Here is a 12,045-nt window from a genome sequence, read left to right on the forward strand (position 1 = left end):
CTCACAACTCCTTTCCATAGGTATATGTATCTACCTACCTACCTACCTATCTATCCATCCATCCATCCATCCATCCATCTTTCATTTATCTATCTGTCTATCTATCTATCTATCTAATATCTGTGCCATCTCTAGTCATCCTGACCTATAACTTGCCACTGGACCCAGTTGGCTCCATTGTAGAGAAAGAGGCTGGTGACTTTGCAAATCCCTGTTTCACTTAAATCCAATTCACTAGCAAGTTAAGACATCACCTCCCTCATGTTTTTGGTCCACTTTGAGAATGAAGGTCAAATAACAGTATAGATGATATAGATATAATAGATATGAGATGAGTATTATGTCAACTTTATTTGAGATATATGTATATAGGCTTAGTGTGTGTGTGTGTGTGTGTGTGTGTGTTTTATAAAATCTTCACAACTGCCATTCTAGGGTTCCTTTGTGGCATAGAGACAAGTTAGATTTCCAAATACTTTGCTATGGGTACAACCTCAGCAGGTTCCACCAAACTGTTCCATGATCAGCTATGTTATCTGAAAACTTGCCTAGCCATAGTTGAACAAGTTTACCAATAGGTCAGTTGCAGAACAATGGATTTTTTCAACCACCCTTAAAAATTATCTCAGGGACAACAAGGGCCATCATTCAGTTGCTGCTGCTCATTGCAGGTTTGTATTACTGGAGACAGAACTGGAGCCAAGGCCAGGGCTTCATCTTCTTTCTTTATTTCTTTCAAAAAGTATTTATGTTATTTTTTCCTGTTACATGCATTTAAAGATAGTTTTCAACATTCATTTTTGTAACTTTTTGACTTCCAAATTTTTATCCCTCCTTCCCTCTCATCCCTGCAACTTCCTCAAAACAGGAAGAAATCTGATATAGGTTATATTGTACAATCATGCTTAAACATATTTCCATATTGGTCATGTTCTGAAGGAAGAATCAGAAAAAAAGGGGAAAACCCCAAGAAAGGAGAAACAAATAACAACAACAGCAACAACAAACAAACAAACAAAATGTGAAAATAGTATGCTTAGATATGCATCCAGACTCCACAGTTCTTTTTCTGAATGTGGAGAGCATTTTCCAACTTGAGTCTTTTGGCATTTTCTTGGATAGTTATATTGCTGAAAAGATCTAAGTCTATCACAGTAGATAATCATACAATGTTACTCTTACTGTGTATAAGGTTTTCCTAGTTCTGCCCACTTTATTCAGCATCAGTTCATGTCTTTCCAGGTTTTTCTGAAATCCATGTGCATATTATTTCTTATAGCACAATAGTCTTCCATGACTTTCATAAACCACAACTTGTTTAGCCCTTCAAGGTCCTGCATGAGGAGGAGGGGCACATTGTCACATGGCAGATCAACACCAGGGAGATATACTATCCCAAGCTGATCAAAACTGAGGACAAAATGAACTGCCAGATGTCAAATATCACGGTCGCATACAGAGGTGGAGGAGTCACACAGCTGGAGAAGATTTACCTTCACGGGAACAAGATCTTCTTACAGATCTTGCCAGACATGCTGAAGGTTGTCTCCATGTTGAAAAGAATGAAAAACCAAAAAACAAATCTTTGGGGACCACTAAGGGAAGGCAGCTATCCTGGAGACCCAGGTGGTTGCCAGAGGAAGAGGATGTGGAATGGGCTGGGAAAATATTTTTTTTCAAAAATGAAGACAATCTCATCTGAGGAACAGAAGTTCTTGTACTTGTCTTATTTTAAGGGCTCAGAGCTCACTCTTCCACTCTTCTGCTGGGTCAGCTCTTTTTTTTTTTTTTTAGGTGAGAGGGGCAGGAGGCTCACCAGCCAAATAAAGTATTTTGGACTTAAAAAAAGAAGAAAATCTCATAGAAAATGTGGAATCGTTAGTGGTAGAGGAGAACCCATAGATTGATGAAATGTAGACACTATAATGGTCAAGATCATCCATGCAATGAATGCATTCATATTTCTTCTCTTTTCCCTTTTTTTTGGGGGGGTCATCAATTAATTTCCATTAGTAACATTGTCCAATGCATTACAATAATAATCTACCTTCATTTACAATTTTATAGGATATTTTCATACATATTGATTATCTCATTTGAATCTCAAAACACTATGAGGTAGACAATACTAGTACTATTTTGCCCATTTAACCAAGAAAATCTGTGTAATGGCTGGCACAGCAGGTAGGAAGAAAATGTGAAATCAGGAAACTGTCATTATTTTATAGATATAACAACTTTGTATCACAGTGAAGACCATTAGATTCTTTTCTGTCAAGTCCTCACCTTTTTCTTTTGAAGGGGAGGGTGTTAGAACCTTGGGAGGGGAAAATGAAAAGACTTTCCCCAAAAAACAGTATAAACTTCTTCATTCTAGGTACATTTCTTCAAAAACCTCATAGGGAAGCAGTGCTGCAGACAGATCTATATGTTCAAAAAATTAAGTACTTTTGGAAAAAAGAATACATATATGTATATATGTGTGTGTGCATATATATTTATAATGTGTGTATGTATATAGGTATATATGTGAGTGTATGTATATATGTATGTACACATGCAGGTATATATACATACATGAATGTAAATATGAATGTGTGCATGTACATAAAATCCTCAAAGAATAAGGGCAACATCTTGGCATATAAAAGAGAAGATACTAATGCACTGGAAAGATTTGTGCCTCTTTAAAAATTAACGTGAATGAGGGTAGCATTTAAAGAAACAAGTAGGGTGCTCTTTTCCATTGAAATGTGTTGTAATCAAGATGTGTGGGCAAGGTTGGATGTTTGCCAAGCAGCCTTCAATTCCTACAAGCCCCACCATATAATTTGGGTGCCTATACTTGACTGTTTTGAAGGAGAGATTCTAAATTATACCAGCCCGACAAATCTGCTAACAAGAATATAAATATCTATAATTACCTGAACATGTTTCACCTATGAATGTTCTGTTCATGTTCCCAATTCAATGATACTTTTCTTTCTATGAATGAAAGTCTGTCAGAAAATTGTATTCTGCAAAAAAGCTATTAGATCTTCAGAAATGATTTCACCTTGGCCTGGTACAATGTGAATGTGAGATGATTCAGCAACCAGGGGAAATTAAAAAAAAATAAAAATAAGAAACAGAACACACAAATAAGGGGCTTCCAGAAAAGCATGTGCTATAAAGCCATTAAGAAACAACAGGAAATCAGGCTTCCAGCAGGGCAGAAGGTAGAAGCACTTTTTAGCCAACATCCACTTCAGTGCCCACATTAGCACCAGGGGGTGGGATATGGTTGAAGGAATTTGTAAGTATTAGAAGGGAGGGAAGATATTCTTATATAATGGAAATAATAATTCATCAGAGTTTGGGATAGTGCTTTTACAAGTATTCCTTTTACCATCTACCCTGTGCTTGTGGTCACTCAGAAGAATTGTAATATTTAACATGCCTCAATAGAAATATTTTACAGAAAAAAAAAACATATAAATAATTTTCCTTACTAGTAATATTTGCAGAATTACAATTACAATCTACTTTTGTTTACAGTTTTTATAAGGTCCTTTTAGCACCTATTGTTTGTCTCATTTGAATCCCACAACACTGTGCAGATAGGCAAGGCCAATATTATTGTACTAATTTAGTCAATGAAGAAACTGAGTGTCTCCTAGTTTAATATACTTGCTGATGCTCATATATTTAGTAAAGTCAGGAGTCAAATATAGGAATTTTCTCTTTGTTAAAATATAAGTTCTGTGAAATAACATTTTTATTATTGCTAAACCTGAAAGAGTCCCTCAACCTTTTTATAACCTTGGCTCTTTGCCTAGCTTTAAAAAAAAAAGAAAGAAAAAAGAAAAGAAAACAAACAAACAAAAAACATTCTGCTTTTCTCATTCAAACCCTTAGGTTTATTTATCATTTATTACCTGAATACTGACCCTCCAAACTAATCCTCTACCTCTGAATTAGTAGGATGAGTCCTTGAAAGAAGTAAATGACACTCAAGAAGTTTTAAGTTCCAGTACTTGCCATTAATATATATGTTTCATAAATAAAATGAGTTCAATAAACATGAAATGAATTTAGGAAATAACTCTCAATTCAATTTTTAAAAGCTGGAAAAACTCAAAATAGAAGAAATTAGGCTTCGACCTAAATATTATGCCATATTTTATAATAAATTTAAGGTAGATATGAACCTATAACAAAAATAAAGAGAAACATAATATATACTTTTCACAATTATGGGTAGAAGATTGTTCGTATTGAATCAAGGCAAAGAATTAATTTTAAAAAGAAAGAATACTCAATTTTTATTACATCAAACTGGAAACCTCCAGAACAACCAAAATTGATGCATCTATACAGAAAGGAAATTCTGGAATGGGGGAAAAAATTTTTGTCCATGTCAAATAACTCAGATAAATTTGGTATCCAAAATATAGAAAACAACTAGTTTGATATATGGATATATATACATTGTGAGAACCAGAATGCCACTCCCTGCTGAGAAAGACATTGTACAAATGAGGGCCCTGCCCCCTAGCAAACATGTGGCTTGGCTTAGAGTCCTGAAGTCATCACTATTCATAGAACCACTTGTAAGTCATGTCAATCAATGCTACTAGCCAATTAGCTTGGAGCTGTGTGTGGGGCCTGCCCTGCTTCCTGTTCCACAGTAGGCTTCTGGGAGAAGCCACTGAGGATCACCCTTTACTTTCGGGAACCAGCTTGTGGTGGTAGGACTTCATGTGTTCTCTTTGAGAAGCATGGATAGCTAGGTGATTTCTCTCTCTCTCTCTCTCTCTCTCTCTCTCTCTCTCTCTCTCTCTCTCTCTCTCTCTCTCTCTCTCTCTCTTTGTTAATAAATGCTTAAAAGCCTAAATCGTTACTGAATTTATCAGTAAACTTAGCTATTTCTACCCCCCCACTGGTGAGGGGGTGGCACATAAGGTGATCACACATTAGATTTTAAACATCACAACATATACAGATATAGGAAAAATATATACACATGGATATATAAAACTTATAAATATATATATAGTATATGTGTATATATGTGTGTGTATACACGTATTGAAAATCAATTCCTCAGTAGAAAAATGTTCAAAGGAAATAAACCATTCTCAAAAGGAGAATTGTAAACTATCAAGTGTCATTTGAAAAAATGCTCTAAATAATTTTTCATAAGAAAAATATAAATCAAAATAATTCCGAAGTTTTACTTCACAGCAGCATATTAGCAAAAATGAAAAAAAGATAAGGGTATTCAAAATGAAGAGGTAAAGGGAAAGATATAGCTAAATTATTGCATTGTTGATGGAGTTGTTGAGATATTACAACTACTTTAGAAAGCAGTTTAGAATTTGGCAAATAAAGTGACTAAATTTTTCTATACAATTTGAGTCAAAGATTCCTCTAGGAGGCTTATGTCCCAAGGAGTTCATTTATAATAACATCACCAAAAACCATTTATTCCATCATTTTTTTTTATTATGAGGAGGGGCATGAGGGGCTTCATGCTCAGAGAGACCTCCTCAAAATTCAGAAGCCATGGATTTAGTTTTGCCTTTGACACAAACTGGCTTTGTTACCCTAGGGTTATCACTTAACTTGTCCCTGCTTTAGGCAACTCTTTGTAAGTTATAGAGAAGATGTCAACATGCATTGATAAAGGCAATTTATTCACCTGTAAATTCACTATACCAATGAAATCAGAGATCCAGTTCCTATCCACTCTCCTATGTGAGACATATGTTCAGAGTTGGGGCTTCCCTTATATCACAGCACACAAATTATTACCTTCCCATGAGACTGACTTAGAGAAAGAAGACTGAAATCTATTCAGAGAGTGGTGGTGAATAAAGCAGTGGTAAAGAAGAGATGTTGGTCAATAATAAGTATGTCTAGGTACTTCTGGAAAATCTTGCTCTAATAGGTGTTTCACTAACTTAAATATAACAATAAATTGTTCTTATCTATTGTCATGACTATTTTAATAATAATCTTAAAGATTTAAAAATCACACTTGAATAAAAAAATAAAATAAATCAAGTAAACAGTCATTTCTCTTGCAGTTGCCTATGTAAGGACCAGAGAGCAAGCTTTGTCTCCAACCTAGGAGCTGCTTATCCAAATAATAAGTCAAGAACCTTAGAGCTTCAGTAATACAAAGGAAAACTTATTAAGTGATGTCAATTTTAAAATCTTTTAATAGAGCTCACATTTGAGGATATTTATTTCAGGCCAAGTGTATAAAATCAGGGTATACTTCTAGTCCAAAGGAATATGATTAGATATAAGACACATACTATTTTCACTTACTTTGATCTGTCCATTAAAAATATTAAACTGTGCCTATTCAAGAAAACTGAAAATACCAACCTCCTGTTAAACAGGATATTTCCCATGCATACAAAAGAAATATACAAAACCATTAGGCAGAAGTGATTGCGAAAAGAATTATGATCTACCACCCATTTGGAATTAACATTAAGCAAGGAGTAAAGCAGGGTGACATAAGCTCACATGCAGTGTTCACCACTGTCATTGGGGCAGTCCTAAGAAAAGTACAGATAGTACTGATAGTACATTTCTCCAAATCCTCTTATTTGTAGATCACATTTTTAGATGGATAAAACATTGATTAAGCAATTAATATGTGCTGGGCACTGCTAAGTAGTAGGAATACAATTACAAACTTCAACAATATTTTTAAAAAAGGGAATTTACTATTAAAGAGCTTACATTCTAAATAGGAAAATATAAATCATAAAGGAGAAATGTAAAGTGGAGGTGCAGTTAAGGAAAAGTCTATCAGTCCAGAGAGTGAGGTAGGCTGGTAGTAAAATGAGCAACATGGTTAAGGATCTTCAAGAAATAGCAAGACCGGGGAAGAAAGAATTCCCAATAAATGAGCAGGCATCGAGACACATTGTTCACAACCAGTCAAAACATTTGTTATACACACGTGTGAAGAACTGTGCAAGATAATGGGGATGCAAATAAAAAATAAACCACATCTAATCTCAAGGTGCTAATGTCAAGTTATGTAAGACTAGAAAGTCTCATTAGTGAAATCCACAGGAACCTAAAAGGCATTACTGTACTCTAATTACCTAAGGTAGAGAAACAAAAGAAAGCTGCAGGTGTTCAGGTGTTCAGGTGTGTGTGTGTGTGTGTGTGTGTGTGAGAGAGAGAGAGAGAGAGAGAGAGAGAGAGAGAGAGAGAGAGAGAGAGAGAGTGTGCATGTGTGCCTGCATGTAGCAATGCACTCAAGCACCTGAGGTGATGACAGTCAATGAGTTGAAGATCTAGACAAAGAACTGAAGCAGAGGGGAAAATAAAAAAAACACAGTAAGTTAACATTTGGGAAAATTGCAGTGTTCCCAATTATCCTAAACTGCTGGATACCACAGAAGTTCATCTCTTTGACACTGATACCTTCTCAGTAATTCTGTTTGGTTGCAAATCAAGAAATGCTATTATCTTGGTAGAATCAAATGATAAATAAAACCGAAGCAAATGAAAATATATATATCAGCTGTATGTAGGTTATAGTAAATTACTAATGATTGTATTTGCTCTGAGTGTTGCAAAAGACAATATCGTGGCAGCTAGGTGTCACTGTCCCTGGAGTCAGGAGTACCTGAGTTCAAACCCGGCCTCAGACACTTGACACTGATTAGCTCTGTGACCCTGGGCAAGTTGCTTAACCCCAATTTCCTCATAAAAAAAAAAAGACAATATCAAAGAATTGCTGAACAGAAACAGAGGTGAGTCAGACATCAGAATGAGAACCTGAGGGATGTTCTGATACATGGAAAATATTACAAGAAAGAGGGCAAGGCTTCCAGGACTTTGGACACATGCTCCTTAGGATTAGAAACAGAGAGTTTGAAATGAGAAAGGCTTGTTTGAGTCCAGATTTTTTAGCCACTATCATCTAGTTAGGCTTCCAATGGCACTGGGGCATTTTCCACAAACCTATAGAGAAGCTTCTCATACACCCCTGTTTTATTTCTCCTTCCTTTGAAATCTAATTTGAGTAAATTTCAATATATTTCATTTCATTAATCATTCTAATTGAGATATTTAAGTAGGTGAGCATGTAAGGTCCATTCTATCATCTTGGCATGTATCCTGTGGAGATGATGTGAGAATAAATTCCTTTTGAAGTCAATAGGCCTCAAAGCTCAGGTCAACTCTGCAGGAGCCCTAAGATAATAACTTAAACAAGAATTGCAAGTGGTGATTAAGAGACCTCGGATATGAGAGCACAGTGTTTAAAGTATGTTAATTTAAGGAGAATTTTTTATAAAGACTATAAAGGAACTGGAGGAAAGTCTGTGGTCCTACTTTCAAATTACATAAAGGTTTTCCTTATAATGAAATTTCAGGTTCCACTCCCAGCCAAACTAGCAAAATGTCTTTTTTAATCATCTGTCTAATTATTGTGTATGGTGCTTTAATATTTGTAGACAGTCAATAATTTGCTTTATTAAGCAAATGTCAGGGATCATGCTAAATGCCAGGGATACAAAGAAATGGAAAAGATGGTACATACTCTCAAGGAGCTCACAATCTAATGGAGAAGACAAAATACAAACACTTGTGTTTACAAGCAACATTTATACAGGATAAATAGGAAATAGTAAAGTTGAAGCTATAAGTGAACTTAGTGGGAAGTTGTCCATATCATTAGGTAAATTGAAAAAATTTATAAAGTGATTTTAAACTGGAAAGTCCTTTATATTTATCAAATATCATTACCATTACCTCATTCCTTTTTTAATGGAAATCAGATTCAAATAGTTGTGAGATAAATCACTGTCTTGCCATTGTGTTCTATCTGTGGTCTATTGTACAGTTCAATAACATACTCTTATATTTTATTGTTGTTGCTAATACTACTACTACTAATAAAAACTAATAAATCTAAACAATTAAACTATCTCTAAATCTCATTAGCTTCTCAAAAATTCCAACATAAATAATAATAATAATGATAAAAGCTGTCATCTAACACAACAATGTTTGCAAAACACTTTATATTTAGAATGTCATTTGAGTGTCAGAGCAATCTTAGGAGGTAGAAGCTATGATTATCTTCATTTTATACATAAAGAACCTGAAATAGTGATTGACTATATAAATTATGAATGTAAAAAATCAGGATTGCTCAAGGTCATAGAGCTAGGAGGCAATAATTCATTTCAGATGTTCCTGCATCCAAGTCCAACAATCTAACCTTTTTGCCAAGTTTCCTATGATCCTTTGAGGGATTCTGCATTTACTATCTTGGATTTCTTTTTCTTCAACATTGATAGTAAAAGAAGATACTTCAGATTAAACAGGATTTCATTAAGCCCATCTCAGACACACTTAAACCACAATCTTCTGAATACATGACATTCTGCAATAAAATTAGAATATTCCTATGATATCGTTTATAGATGGGAAAAATCATATGGATTTTGTTGAAGTTGATTTATGCAACATCTGTCATAACTAATTTTCAGATTGATGGCCTAACTCCTGCATCTTTTACTTAGATTAATATTACTGTACCAGACAATCTGAAGTCACCCTTCAGAATCTCTCTAAAGTTCTTTTTCTTTCTGCTTTTCTTATTAAAAGAATATCCTGTTATCTTCAATCTTCTGCACATCTAGCACAGAAAACACTTCTGGAAATAAATATTGCTTATATGTAATCATGTTTCTCAGTATCTAAAGTAATCCTTTTTAATAAATTTCTAGGCAATCATATGCTTTTTGAAGTAGTTGCTTTTATTTATTTTGCTTCTATAAAATGTTCTTAATAGCACTGTCTATATATGTATCCATCACAGAGGTATTAGAAAGAAATGCTTGTAAATATTAGTTTTCTTTTCTTTTCTTTTTTACCATCTCCTAATGTGAGTAGCTTTCAAAAATTTCATTATTGTAATAACTATTAATAGGACATAGGGAATCAATCATATTCCATCTTTCCTGATTCAACAGAATTTAGGAACTTCTAGTGATGCTTTTGTCTCTTTTGAGAAATGGTTCCCATTTTAGATTTAGCAACTGTAGAAACAAAAAAAGATCTTTAATTTATCCATCTCTACAAGATAGCTTTGGAAATTGTACTATTTCTTGGTTGTAATTGTGAGAGTACAGAGGCCAAAATCTATAATTTCTAAACCAAATTGAGGAGTGAGAAAACAACTTATTTTGCTGTGCTTTTGATTTAGATGCAATGGGAAGCAGTTGCCTTTAGCCTAATGACTAATTACAATTATAATAAATTATCTTTATTCATAATTTGTGGGCTGCAAAAATAACATTAAAGGTAACCATTTTGAATTTTGGAAACTTGCAATTACATAGGCAAATGCCAGTTGTTTTTTAATAGTTTGGTAACAATTGAGATAGGAAGCTGGTAATTAACTAGCACTTATTACCATAGTGTTTTTGACTGTGACCAGTAATTTAATTAGTATTGAGACAGGACCCCTGTTGTCTTGTGTTGGCCTGCTCCCATGTGAGCAATGGTATACAGAACTATGTGAGCACTAGTAGCTATGGTTACCACATTACAAATCCCAAAGGTAAATACCATGGGGAACCTCTTCTGCTCCTGGGGTTTGCTCAACAATATCATTTGAAGACAAGAATCGCACAGCTGGAGAAGGCAAGGAGAGGTAATTATTTAAGAGTTGAGAGAGTACTCTTGCTAAAGAGATGACAGTCTCACTCAGATATTAAATAAATAATAATATTATTATCCTCCTCATCATTATTCTCTTTACAAATGATAAGGTTGCAAATATATGCATTTATGTGTATATATGTGTAAGATATATGAATATATATATATGTTTGTAAGTATATATATGTACATATATATTAAATTAAATAAATATTATTAATCCACTATTTAAATGTTAGGGTAGCTTGAATCAATCACTTCATTCCTTTTAAAGTAACTAATAAGGTACTCTAGGCTTAATACCACTATCAAGTGAGAAAACTTCTATTATCAGTCATAGTTATTAAATTAATATATTCTCTGACACCCATGGGATCTCTGACAAAATTAAAGACCAAGTTAGATTCCTTTATTCCAGTGGAAAGCCAGGAGAGAACAGTTATGACTGAGGAATCTCTGAAAAGGAATTTGTTGGGAAAGAGGACAGGGAGGAAAAAAAAGGTTCTATCTCTACATCGCCCTTGACAAGAAGAGGATCCACTAAACTTTGGAGAGTTAGAGGATTTGGACATATTATTAACATTCTAGTATTGTCCTCAGAACAGCACTGACAACTGGCAATGTCTTCATTGAAATCTTAGGACAATCTAAACACACTGAAGAAAGACAGGTTTAGGGTTCTAAGGAACTCAACAGAAAACTATACCCTAAACTTCATGAAACAGAAAGTTTTACATATAAACTTTATGAAAGCCTCACGAGTGGGAGAAAAGGACTTCCAATAAAAGGAATTCTAGGAGCTGAGAATTATACTATATCATATACTCTAATTTTGAGACCAGTTTTCCTTGCATATTGTATTTATGCCCAGCTGGACATTGCTAAAGGGGGTAAAACTCCAGGAGCTGTAATAAATGTTGCTTTCCAAGTTGTAGGCAGTGTGATTATTGAAATTTAAAATACTGCATTTCCTTTCTCCAGCCTTTCTCCCATCCATTAAGAAGGCAAGAAATATCATAAAAACTATACATGTGAATTCATGCAATATGATTCCATATTACCCATGTTGATAAAAAAAGTAAGAAAAATTTACATGGAAAAAATGCTTTAATCTGTATTTAGAGTTTACCAATTTAGCCTTTTTCATCCTGGGTCCTTTGAAATTGTCTTGAATTGTTGTATAGATTACAATAGCTAAATTTTTCATAATTGATATTGCTTTTGCTGTTATTGTGTACAAGGTTCTCTGATTTCTGTTCACTTCATTTTGCATCAGTTCATATGCCTTCCCAACTTTTTCTCAAACCATCATGTGTATCATTTCCTATAGCATAATAGAATTCCATCACAACC

At 34.2% G+C, this 12,045-nt stretch overlaps 1 protein-coding gene across 1 annotated transcript; it reads left to right on the forward strand.

Moving 5' to 3' along the window:
• The first annotated feature begins 362 nt into the window (after window positions 1–362).
• LOC122731013 (small nuclear ribonucleoprotein Sm D3-like) lies at window positions 363–1,686 on the forward strand. Its single transcript, XM_043970780.1, is given in 3 exon segments — window positions 363–377; window positions 1,323–1,571; window positions 1,573–1,686. Coding segments are annotated over 3 exon segments (378 nt in total).
• The last annotated feature ends 10,359 nt before the right edge of the window (window positions 1,687–12,045 follow it).

This window comes from Dromiciops gliroides, chromosome 1, assembly GCF_019393635.1.
Source record: "Dromiciops gliroides isolate mDroGli1 chromosome 1, mDroGli1.pri, whole genome shotgun sequence".
Lineage (NCBI taxonomy): Eukaryota > Metazoa > Chordata > Mammalia > Microbiotheria > Microbiotheriidae > Dromiciops > Dromiciops gliroides.